This window comes from Barbatula barbatula (genome assembly GCF_947034865.1).
Source record: "Barbatula barbatula genome assembly, chromosome: 13".
NCBI classification, from domain to species: domain Eukaryota; kingdom Metazoa; phylum Chordata; class Actinopteri; order Cypriniformes; family Nemacheilidae; genus Barbatula; species Barbatula barbatula.
This window is the reverse complement of record NC_136776.1, coordinates 14,821,829-14,835,495: the sequence shown is the minus strand read 5'-3', so window position 1 is coordinate 14,835,495 and position 13,667 is coordinate 14,821,829. Positions and strand designations below refer to the sequence as shown.

The following is a 13,667-nucleotide window of genomic DNA, read 5'->3' as shown; positions in this document are numbered from 1 at the left end:
CCAAAGCGACTTACATTGCATTGTACTATACATTTGTTTCTGACTATGTGCAAGGCCCTGGGATCGAACCCATGACCTTGGCGTTGATGCTCTACCCACAGAGCCAGGAAAGCTCTCACAAGTTTCCAAAGCTTTATTAGCTTACCCAGATTAAGGCGTTTAACCATTTCTCTTATCTTGTTCAGCTTTATTCGTGTCCTTCGAAGTTCTTGAGGCACATGTTTACCTTGATGTCATTTCAAATATGCCGTCACTAATGTTTCTTTGTAGACTTGGAGATGGAGCTATTCAAGCTTGATTTTCAAAGGCATTGACATTATGAAAGCCTACATGATGTTTTTATATGTTCAATCTCACATGGGACGGTCACGTACATTACTATCTTGCTTTGGGGCAATCCACATGCAAAAGACAGAAGTTCAGTATAGAAAAGTTATGACTTCTATGTGTGAACATGAGTTGGGTAGGAAAGTCGTTGGCCTGTGTGCATGAAAATATTTCTCAGAATTTTTACCTAAGCAAACAGGTGACTGGCATAGCTGTGCAACCCACGAAGGAACATCATGTCAACCTCATTTCCGCCATTACCTTGCGTTAGCCGTATAGAGATGAGTAATTTGCATGTTCAGATGACATATTTGACCTCAAGGTCATTTGCATCCAATACAAGGACCTGCTTTGAATAAAAAAAAATGAATAATGACATGCTTGTAAAATTGACACAAAAGGGTTTTGACAGCGATGCCATAGAAGAACCAGTTCCCCAATAATAGATCATTTTATATTATTAATATATACAATTGTATAAGAGACATTTTATCTGTCAACATTCACAGTTTTGAAGGTGAAACTTGACTGATGCAAAATTTAAAAACACCAAAGTACACAAGAGCACGATGATTAACGTATAGTTACAAATAGCAGGACATACAGCATTTAGCCTTCAGTGATATTTCTTTAACATTAAATAAGTTATACATTTAACATTAAACAGTGACATCAGCCTATACTACCAGCTTAATACAGGCAAATGATGTGACCTGCCTAGCCATACCTGGTTCTGTCATGTTGCAAAACATTGCCTACCATGTCCAAGAAATGCAAATATATATGTCAAACAGGACATTTGAGATCCTCCTACATAAGTTAATAACATACATGCTGAGGTGGAGACCCAGATTTGGATCATTAACAGAAACATGATGCATATGTTGCTGCACGTGTTGGTTTTAGGTCAGGGTGTTATTGTTACATTATAGATCCATACAGGGTAGGTACATTCAGCGAACAGTCTACAGAAAAATATTTTTGGGCAGGATAAAGTCCACCCCAACTATTAGCCATTTCAGGGTCTCCTAAATTAAGAGATACATTTTATTGGTGAAACAATATGATAACCTTTATTAATAATATTGATAAACATTTTGAACTTAAAATGTTTTTTGTTGCGCCATTACACTTACAAATAATGTTTATTACTGAACACAGAACCCTAATGGTCCACGGGCCTCTGGTTAAACCCTTCAGGTTTGAAAATTACATGTAATTTAATTAATTTATTAACCTATTAATAATTTTATAGTTAATGTTTAAAACAGTTGAACTCTTCTATTCTCCCTGCAACGTTCTGAATGAATGCCTTAGAGCAGTTTAAAACATTTAGCTATGTTTGCTGTCGACTATGTTTGTTTGTTAATAAAACAGGCGTGGTTAGTTCTTTTGTTTACAGACGTATTAAATATAAAATAAAAGCATCAGAGTTATTTATTTAATAAAATTGCATCAATATAACGTTACAAATTGGAAGTCAACATCAGGTCAAAGGTAAATGATTGTCGCATTAAGTGCTTGTAACATATGGCAACAACACAACATAAATCCTACTCACAAATATACAAATGCATTACAGTTCATACAGCAGATTCTGAATCACTTTGTACAGTTCAGTCTGCTGGTCACCATCAGTAAAATAAGCAGCATGACACTTACCTTTTGTTATAGTTTTTATTGCATGTCTTCTATAGTACCAAATAAATATAAATTGATACATACATTGAATTCAAAACATTGAAACCAAAGAGAGACATGAAACTAGCTCAGCCATGTTGGGAATCATTATAATACTACTCTACATTTGCATTCATTTGTATTACCGCAAAATGCTATTGAGTCAACAGAATCAATTTCAGTGAGGCATGTAGAGACTTGCGATAGCTTAATTAAATACGATGGCTAAGCAAAATAAATAAATATATGTTATAAATATAAAAAAACATCAGCTATTTATTCCCGATCTTAAGTTCTTTCAAATTTACATGCGTGCAATTCAGTAATATTCCATATTTTTAATTTCGCTGTATTTACAAATTTAGCGGTAACCAAAAGCACATTTTCTCTCACTTCTAATCAAAAGAGAGTTGCTTTCTCTCAATAGTTCTCTTAAAGGTGCACATAAAAGCTAGGAGTAGTGTTTTTAACCTACAGTATTGGACGGTACATGAGGGATAACATTAGGGCTGTCACATTTTGAAGAATAGAAAGCAACCAGTTCTGGGCACTTTTGACTGCCATTGTACTTTTTCCTACTACTTGTCAAGTTTTGTTAATTTATTTAATGATTTATAATTTGTTTGTATAGTTTTAGGATTGCCATTTTAAAACTTAAAACAATTTTGGACAATTTAATCATGAATCAGGTTTATATTAAAGATTGTTGTAATACTGAAAAAATAGGCAAAGATGAATTAATGCTACAGAATTAAGATTCTTTTTATAAATCTAGTAGATATTATGAAACCATCTGGGGTTTAAAAATGACTTATTCCCCTTTGTTTTAAGATTTTTTGTATTGTCGACTTTAAGCTATACTATATAATGATAATTGTCTTATTAGCAACACTAATAATACCAAATACATTTACATTTTGAAGGGGAAACCTTAAAAAAATGTAGACAATTTTTGTTGTATAGTTCCAGATAGATGTATATAGTGAAATACATGTCAAATTCCAGATAAATAATACTCCCAGCCAAATAGAGACAAAGGCTATAATCCGTTTCATTTCATGTATGGTTCTTGCAAAAACATTTTTAGAAATGCAAATTTGTCAAACTAAACATGTGAGATCCTCCTACATAAGTCAATTACAGACATGCTTAAGAAGAGAACCAAACATTAACAGGAACACGATGAATATGTTGCTGCTCATATTTGTTTCAGGTAAGTGTGTTATTGTTACATTATAGATCATGCAGAAGTTAACCGTCTAATAGTGTAATAGATTTAGAGAAGAGGTTTCTACTTTTACAGATCTAGAGACCCTTGAATCGCAAAACGTTTTTTTATCGGTGAATACAATATTTCTATCATTATAATTCCACATTTATATCAACTTCATATTTTAGAAAAAAACAATTATATATGTTTCCGTATAATCTAGATTGTGTGTTTTACATTATGTGAGTTATGGTTTTTGTTTTATGGTTGTTATCTATTTTACCCATTTATTTTAATTTTATTTTCTAGAATCTTGTCATTTAAAAAAAGGAAAAATCCTCCGGTAACTACATGAAGCCTTTAGTTAAACAAAGTTACTGTTACTTGGGGAATTAATGGTTAATTCTTATCAGTAATAATGAACTATGTACTGCCTATTAGTGGTGTTTTTCATTATTTTTAACCTGAACACATGGCTTATAGATAACATCTGTCCTTTATAGTGAAAAACATCCAAGAAATGTTCATTTCACAAAGGTCCCCTTTTATTTAAATTCCATTTATCCATTCCTGTGGAGAGACTGAATGGGCTCTTGATGGTGCATGCAAATAAATATAATTTTCCACATTTTGACAGCCTTTAAATGTACCTAAACCGCACAGATTCTCCTAATATGAAATACAACACTCTACTTTGCATGCGCTGAAAAGTCCATGCCATTTATTATTATCGGTGGTTATTTATATAATGGATAGTCCTGGGTTCGTGCAATTTGCATGTGTCACTGCCATTTAAAAAAATATGTGCATTTTGTATGAGTTTCGTGCCATGAGCCCAGTAGCCCACCCATAATTATGAATAAAATCAGTTCAGTTTAATCGTGTATTTTATAGACCACTTCAGATGATGTTATCAACGCTGGTCCAGAAGAACTTCTATGGAGTGTGTTTTGTGTCTTTTTTATGCAATCAAGAATTCTGTGTTTGAGAGTAAAACGAATTATTTTGTACTTAAAAAATAAAAGATCGCAAAAAAACTCTGAGATTGATAACAAGATGATTTGCATTGCGTGCAAATCTTTCATATTTTTCCTTTGTGCACGAAAGTTTCGTGATGAAACGTTTTTGAAAAGAAAATGAAAAGATATCAAATATTTCACGCAATGCAAATAATTTTGTTATCAATCTCAGATTTCTTTTAGATCTTTAATTTTTTTTATGACTAAATAATACTGACACAAAAAAATCCACAAACTTAACACTACAACCATCAGAACATTTATAACTGAAACAAAACGTTAAACGATAAACGATTTATTTACGATTTCATTATGAATTTAAAATTTTTAAAAACAATACACAGAAATTTTTAATTAAAAAAAACTCAGAAATTCATCCATGGAAGTGCCTCTGGACCAGTGTTTAGATCTTGCGAAGTCGTCTATGTAGTATGAATTGGATAATGTACACACAGCCGGTTTAATAAACCCAGCAATGATCTAAATCCTTTTTTTTCAACAGCTTTTTCAAATCCGATGTCACTCTATAATATTATAACAACATCAGCACAGGTTATGACAACCTCAAGTTATAACACAACAGACACAGAATATGGGTCCGCTACGACCGACGGAGACAACATAACACTCACTACATTTAACGTAGGAAATGAGTCCGTTACGACAGAGGGCCAAAATACTACATGGTTTAACATCACGGCCAGCACAGTGCTTAATTTATCCAACATGTCAACCACACAAAGCAATTTGCTCAGCCCGTCACCTGCTACAACTACACAATCGACATCATCCAATGTGACCACCCTCGACCTGGCCTCAACAGCACCCCAGCCCACCTTACAGTGCCTGGAAGGGGTTTTGTCAGACACTGGTGTCTGTCTCTGTCCTGATGAATGGACTGGGGATACCTGTAATATAAGTAAGATTATTTCACAATAACATTAAAGCAATGCTTCATCGCTCCCTGAACTCTTTGTAAATCGCTTTGGATAAATGTTTCAGTTTTTCTCTCTTTAATCCCATTGATGTTCTAGAGAAACTTTCGAGATAATGAATATTTTTGATGTGTCGTGTGGTTCATCTTTTTAAGAACGACTCATATACAGGTCATTGCTTGCTTATTAATGTGTATTTCTTTCAAGAAAATTCTAAACAATTTATCAAATTGTTGCAGGTCATTTCTGTCAAGCGGAAACAGTAAATGGTTTCACATTTCCACTTTCTGTCGTTGGTCAACTTACTTATTCAACACAGACATGTCCTCAAGGAACAATCAATGGTATCTAATGTTCTTCAGTTTTTTACATATAACACAAATGTACATAAACCTTTTTAATCCCTGTTGTGTTTCTCTGTGTTGTTTAGATAGTCTCCCGATGGTATCAGCTGTCTGTTTGAATTCAACTCGCTCTTTTGGTGAACTTCGACTTAACTGTGTCTGGACACTGGAGAACCTTCAAGACATAGTCAATGTAAGTCATCATTCCTTCGGCTAGGGCTAGAAGGTATACTGCAATATTTTAGGTTTAAGGGTAGAATTCATTTGAAAACAGCGCTCGCCTGGCAAGATTTTGGGCCTTAGCTTTATCCCTTCTAGCCACAACTCATTCCCTATTATTATTATTATTATTACCATTTTAAGAAATGAGTTAGATACAGGTATCCACAAAGCTCTTAGCTTGATTTTCACATTTTGTTTGTTTTATTTAGGCATCTGGCACCACTGTGGACAAGAACTGGTTCATTGCTTCCAGTGTACAGATGCTTACATCCAAACCAGAACAACTAACCCACGAGAACATCACCTCAGCTGCTACTATTGCCCGCAGACTGTTGTCCTCCAATCTGTTAAATAAGGCAAGAAATTATTAATTTTACTGAATTATACCATAGAAGTACTGTATATCATTTTAGTACCAATGAACAAATGTAAAATAAATGTCATAGTTGCCAGGGATCACAAATAGTGGCACTTTGTTACACACATAGACGTTACACACATGCTTATTGCGCATTCAGTCTAGGCATGCGCAACTATTCCCCAAATACTAATGGCGGCCTCCATGCTGCATGTTTGTGCCACTTGACATAATTATAATAATTTCTTCAGCTAAAGTAGTTTTAGTGCACCACTACAACCAGCAAACACATAGTATTTATCACTACTATAAACACACATACATGCCGACAAAGTGTACTAAAAGCACTTATAGATTAAAACAGTGTATGCGGATGTGCGCAAGCCTGGCATGCATAATACATAGTTATTATGTGTTTTCCCAGACCCATGTGAATGCAGATCATTTTGATAACGCTGTCGTGTGTACCTAAAACTTTTAAAAAACGCAAACATACCTAAATATACTCTTAGAGTGTAAGGCCCATTACCCTATCTGTTTTTCAGGAGGCAGGGTTTATGTAAAATTTGGCTGTCATGATGTGACTTCTGCAGCAGGAAGTAGCTTGTTGTGGTCCCATGGAGCTGTTGATTGTAATCTTTAAAATGTGATTTGTATTAAAGAAAATATATAGTTTTTCTGTGAACTTTGAAGGTTGCAACAATACTACTCACTAAGAAAGTTTCAAGAAGTGAAATTCCATCAGACCTCCCCTTTAATATGCTTGTCAACATAAATATGTTCCTCCTAAAGTTTTCCTTCGCACGGATTGTAAAAAAAAATGTAACAATATATATATATAATCTTACAATTTAAATTTTTATTTTTATTGTGTAGACGATTGCATTGGCAGTGGTGACCACCATTAGTCAACTGATGGACGCTGCTCATAACCAATACTCTGAAGACTCTTACACAGCTATTGAGAAGTATTTACATACAAACACCCATGACCCAAATGAAAATGTGTTAATAAACAATTGTTTAACAATTGTAACTGCAGAACTGTGACACAAAACACACATTGCCATGTCTGTGTTTTGTGAGGGAGAATAACTCAAGCAGTAACTAATTTTAGTCAGGATAGAAAAATGTGTTTTCACCTTTGCATTTTATATTTACAGTCTTACTAAGACTTTGGAGGATTTTGCTTTGGGCATGAGTATGAACGATACGACATCTGGTGGCCTGGTGCAGCCAAACCTGGAAATACAATACATTAAAGTGCCGAGCGGGACGCCACAAGTGCAATTCTACACACCAACAGGTCAGTCTACATAGTCTAAGAAATTTATATTTTAAGGTTGTTCTCTTTTAGTTTTAAAAAATTCCAAGATTCTGCAAGAGATGGTGATGTTGGGTTGATTTCAACTCATGGTTGTTATATGGACAGAACGAACCAGTGGGTAATACATAATGGGTTGTTTTAAGCCATGATCGGGTTCAAACAAATGAGCATAGGTTCATTCATACAGAAGGTTGGTTCTGTCTACAAATTTAACCAACATGCATGCAATTAAAAAACTTTAAAAACCCCTGGCATTATTCCGTCAGCTGGGGCACCAACAAAAAAACATAAAATAACATTTATGTTATGATATTTACATGTTATTTTACACTCATGTAAATGTACAGTGTATTTCGGTAATTTCACATTTTTACCGCATTTCAAAAATATGTGACAAGTTTGTGAAATAAAACTGTAACATTCCATAAAATTACAGTAATTTTACAGTGTGGGATGAAAAGTCATCTTTTTTTAGAGTATTTAAAGTGTACATCTGCCTCTTTATAATTGTTGATGTTAGAAAGACGTTTTTACAGAAACTCTTTTGCAAATACAGTACAATGAATATTATATTGTATATGTTGCATTTCTCTAGGACTTCCAGGGACGTTTTTAGGTCTGGGCACAGAAGCTGCTAACACAAGATCCACTTCAGGATATCCCGCTGAGATCCAGTTAACTCTTCACCTGCAAAAAGATGCTCAGGAAAACTGGGGTATCATAAATTCTTCTGTTGTTCTTGCAGTTATTTTGAAAACCATCTCAAGGACATAACTAAGAAACACTGGTTTTAATACACCTGCCTCTTTTTCTCTCTGTAGAGAACCAAAATGTAGGTATTGGAGTGGTGATGTATAAAAATGATAACTTTTTCAAGTCGAAAAGCTTTAATATGCAAATAGGCACCAAGAGAAGAGTGGTGTCAGCCAGTCTCACGGACAAACAAATGCTTGATCATATCCAATTCAACATCATGCCAAAGGTAAATGACCACATGGACCACTGTCACATGTCTTTATGATATCTAGCAGTGACTTTAATCAAAAGACAATAGGGTATAGACACACGGGTCGATGACGTACTTCTGCTAAAATCTTGGCCAGGCTGTTACATCCGGCCCCATAGGGAACGATTGCGTTGTGCTTCAGGATACACATAGGATTACGATCAACAACGTAATTATTCAAACACTTCGCCATACATCGACAACCATAAAGGAGAGGCACTACAGGCTATCCATTTCAAGATAGATCAACAAATATCAAAAAAAGCCAATTGAACTTTTGCACTTACTAGAGGCATGATCACTGAGGCACTTAACAATGCTCACCCGTAGTGCTGATGGTTCGCCGAAATTTGAGAGTTTTCTTACTAAACGCATCGCTATTACTTGGTGAAAAGTCCCTTAGTGCTATGAGAGCGGAAGTGACCTAGCTGGCTAAGATTTTAGCGGAAGTACGTCATCGTACCTTGTGCATATGTCCCATTCCCATCTTTCTGTATCAAACAAAGCACACAAATGTTTGTTTAAGTGTAGACACATAAAGACTGTAGCTGCGTCCGAAATCGCACACCGTGAAAGTACGTACTGCATTTCCTACCTATCAGCCTTTGAAACAGTAGTATGTAGTATGAATATATTTCGGACATACGGCATCCGCCATGTTTTATGGTCATGTGACCCGTATGCCATATGACGAATTAACAACAACCTACACGTGAGCCTTGATAAAAACATAATGTAGTCACGAGAAATTCATTTATCGGCACAATTTAATGGACGTCTGCCTTAAAGTTTACCACTATATTTATTTTATTTACTTTTGAAATTTGACCGTTAATCAGCTCCCGTGGCATCATGGGATAGATAAGTGTCCATCCGATACACACTCTCGAATCTCGGCGGAAGTAGTGGACCATCTGGGTATTTCTCACCTACTGTTTTTTGTATATTGAGGTTTCGGACATACTATTCATGACTGATAATCATTTTCACCTACTATATAGTATGGCAGTAGGCGATTTCGGACGCACTCACTGTCTTTTGTTTTAAACTGTATTTTCAGAACTTATCTGGCGTAACGCCTCAGAGCTCTGCATGTGTGTTTTGGGACTACACTGAGAGAGACTGGAGCACAGAGGGATGCCATAAAATACTGACTCCCTCTGGAGACATTGAGTGTAAATGCAACCACACCACCAACTTTGCAGTTCTAACGGTTAGTTTATCATCTACTCATCTACCTCCCTGCAAATAACAAATACTTTCTGAGACTTGGACTGACCAGTTCTACAAGCCACTATTAGATGGAGAAAAATAAATGCAAAACTCAAAACTTCATTAATGTTTCCTGCAGAGCTTCAAAGCAGATTATCAATATTCTGAGGCGTTAAACTGGATTAGCATTCTCGGATGCAGTATGTCTCTTGTGGGATTGGTGCTCACTGTACTTTATCAAATTCAGACCAGGTATGTACAGATAATGCCAATTCAAGTTTACGAGACATTTTTTATTCATTCAACTCGTAATTTAAAGGAAAACCCTTAAAGCAAAAGTTCAAGCAGAGATGAAAATGATCTTATATTGACTTCTATCTGAATAGCATGCTATCGCCCTGATCCCATGTCTAATACTGTACTTTTTGAAAGTAAAGATGTTTTGTAAACCCCTAAAGCTAGCTTTTAAATGGAATAATAACAATAGTTATTTAAATGTACATGACCCACTTTCTCGATAGGAAATCAAGAGGAACCAATTCCACCGTGCTCTTAGTAAACATCTGTGTGTGCATGACGGTCTTCTACCTGATCTTCATGTTTGGAGTCAACAATCCCGTCCAGTACAAGAATCAGTCAAAATCATTGAAGAACGTGGTTCCTGCTTCAGATTTCTATCAGGAGGTGGATGATGGTCCATGTACACCAGTCACAGCTCTGCTTCAATACTTCCTGCTCGCCACCTTTACCTGGAACATCATGTATGCCGCTCACGTGTTCTTCCTCATTAGAAATGCCTTAAATGGTCCCCCAGCGGGTTTCCTTCCCTTTGCAATTTCAGCCGGCTGGGGTAGGTTACATTTAACTCTTAAGTGTGTCAACTTGACCGAGAATCATTGAGATCCTCTCAACTTAAGTTTTTCATTTCATGTCTTAGGTCTGCCTGCTCTTCTTGTTGGCATCTCACTGGGCACCACTTACAGCTTCAAAGACCCTTTAGGCTATAGACAAGAAGAATTGTAAGTGGACTATACAGTCATTCTCTTCAATTCAACCATTTAAAAAAAACGATTTCATCCGTTTTGTCTGCTGCAGTTGTTGGCTGGCGTCTCTGGATAAGGAGGGGAGGTTTGATCCCAAGCGGCCCATGTTGTGGGGCTTCTTGCTCCCTCTTGCGGTCATGCTCAGTTTTAACATCGCAGTTCTGGTCTACTTCTCTCTCACCATCTGCTGTGCAAAGCCAAACCTAAAGAGGTAAGTGTAACGAAAAACAAGCGTAAAGATGCTGTATCATAAACGAAACATGTCCAGTTAACAATATTATATATTATAAATATTCCGATTTTCTATAGTCTGTTACGGTAGAAAAACTAAATGCTTATTTTACAAGCTAAGTCATCTGTGGTAACTAACAGCATTTTGTGTATTAAGTTCACGGACGACTCCTTTAAAGAAGAAGATTCTGAGTAGTTTCTCTCTGGCTGTGGTACTCGGTTTGTCTTGGGTCATTGGATACGTTGTGCTTATCACTCACGATAAAACTCTTTACATCATTCTGAGTGCGCTCTTCTGTCTCTGCAACACAACACAGGTATGTTAATGCATTTTTATTTATACTTTTAAACACTTTTAATGTTTACATTAACGGCAATAAAATACAATACAACAGAGATATATGTGATAATAGCTGATGGAGATGGTGCTATTATTTTACTGTCCATGTTTGTGTGTCTTGACTATTCTTTTTGGTCTTTTAAAGGGAGTTCAGATTTTTATTTTCTTCACACTAAAGCCATTTCTCCAGAAGAAAGCTCGCTATAATACGGATTTAAAGACTGAATCAAAGATGGTTCCTTGAAAACAGTTCTGTTTCTGGAGACATAAGACAGGGATCACACACAGAAATTGGCCTAAACTGTATAAGATATCAAAATACTGTAAAATAACAGGTTTGTGATGTTTTTCTGATAGGGGTTTAACCATATTTAAAAAACAGTACAATTGTGTAAAATAACAGTTTTCTTACAAAGTATCTCAAGCTGTTTTTTTGCCAGCATTTTGCCCTTATTTCCCTTTATTTAGTGGTAGTTAAGCAGTTGTAAAGCACAGAGTAAATGCCCTTTTCTTCTTCATCATCAACATGTTTTCCATATATTCCAAATATGTTTATTTTTTTAACAATACAATAACACTCTTGTCAAATTATAATTTTGTTAGGTATAGCATGATATCCACAGAGAAATGTTTACTCTGTCTTCTCATAATCTTTAAAACAGATAATAGGTAAATGATTCGCAGCGATTATAGGAACAATGCGAAGGAAACAACTCTTTATCATGATTATTATTTGTTACTTATCTGAGCTTGACATTAATCATCACCACAATACTGATTTCGTAATAAAGATGTCTGTGTTAACATTCTGAAGTTTGCATCAGACAACATATTCCACATGCATATTAGTTTGGACTGACATGAGGCTAAGTAAACAATAAAACTTTATTTATTAGTTATTAAATATTTCTTTGTATTGTTATTGAAAAACCATTTCTGGTAACACTTTACATTAAGGTAACCTTTACAAACCATTTATAAATGTGTTCATTAATGATTAGTAAGTCATTTACAAATGCATTATGAAGCAGTTATAACTGCATGAATAAAAAGTGGGATTCTAACGAAATACCTGCCAAATTTAATTTGCATGTATTTATTCATTATTTATTTGACTTGAAAGCAGATTTATTATTATCTTGATGTTGTTTGCAATAAAGGCTGTCAGACTGTGTGTAATGTTGTTTTTTTATACCTGCTCACTATTTGGCAGGCATTTCGTGAGAATCCCCCGTTTATTCAAGCACTTATAACTGCTTTATAATGCATTTGTGAATTACTCATTAATCATTAATGAACACATTTATAAATGCTTTATAAAGGTTACCTTATTGTAGATTGACTAATATCAATGGTATACAAAATGAAAAATTGTGGTTTTCCGCCTGTTATGTTTGTAAATGTGATATTTCCTCCATTGATGTACTGCCCACTATATAAAGCAGACAGAGAGAACAATCGTTCAGTTGTTTAGTAGTTGTTCGGCTTGTACCAGTTGGATATTATCCATCGTGTTTGCAATGGACATCTGTATGTTCTTGATGTTTACCTTGGGTAAGATTCATTTTTGAAAATGTAAAAAAATATTATACGAATGAATGAATACAATGATAGTACCATGGATGTTTATTTATATTATAAATGTATTATTTTATAATGATTGAGATAATATTATTACTTTTATGAGGGTGAGTTGTTTTATTGGTTCATTGGTATGTAGTACACCGTAGTACTTGTTCATATATTTTTCAATTCTCTTATTAGTCTGTTGGTGTGACTTGTGAGTTATTTGCATATTACCATAGTATGTCCACAGCGTACCCATTTTGCATTATTGCGTGTTTTCCAAGTTCACACGAACACAGTTACGTAGCCTAATTTGACAACCACACAACAGACTACTGTTCAGACAATGCCGTAAACTCATTTGAGTAAGTTGTATAGAATCCATCTGATACTGTACAAAAAACTTGCCTGGAACTGCATTATTGTACACCAGATGGTATTGTAAATCTCTGTATAAATGTACAATACAGTTGTATTTGTTAACATTATAGTTAATAACCATGAGCCAACAATGAGCAATATCGTTTTTAGTGATTTATTAATCTTTTTAAATGTAGGTTAATTCCAATACTGTTGTTTGTGTCTGTTCATTTTGCATTAAGCAATGTTCACATACACAATGTTTTAAAAAATGTATTAGTGAATGCTGAAATGAGCTTAAAAAATTCGTTATGATCTATTCTTTAGTGAACATATTAGCTAATGCATTAATCAATGTTAACAAATGCAATCTCGTACAGTCTCACTTACAAAGCTAATACAATAAACAATAAAGGTTTGCTGCGATACTTTTTTGCTTTAATAGATTTTTTTAACAGCTTTTGGCATTAAAGCTTCATTTTGAGAT

At 34.9% G+C, this 13,667-nt stretch overlaps 1 protein-coding gene across 1 annotated transcript; it reads left to right on the top strand.

The window, feature by feature from the left end:
- Positions 1-6,287: 6,287 nt before the first annotated feature.
- On the top strand, positions 6,288-12,098 carry LOC306902975 (adhesion G-protein coupled receptor G7-like; the record flags this gene model as incomplete). Its single annotated transcript, XM_079471895.1, has 12 exons — positions 6,288-6,308; positions 6,972-7,063; positions 7,259-7,401; positions 8,018-8,137; positions 8,244-8,404; positions 9,489-9,641; positions 9,780-9,892; positions 10,162-10,490; positions 10,578-10,659; positions 10,736-10,894; positions 11,072-11,231; positions 11,400-12,098. The coding sequence occupies 12 exons, from the start codon at positions 6,288-6,290 to the stop codon at positions 11,496-11,498; spliced, it is 1,632 nt and encodes a 543-aa protein (XP_079328021.1). The 3' UTR covers positions 11,499-12,098.
- Positions 12,099-13,667: the final 1,569 nt, after the last annotated feature.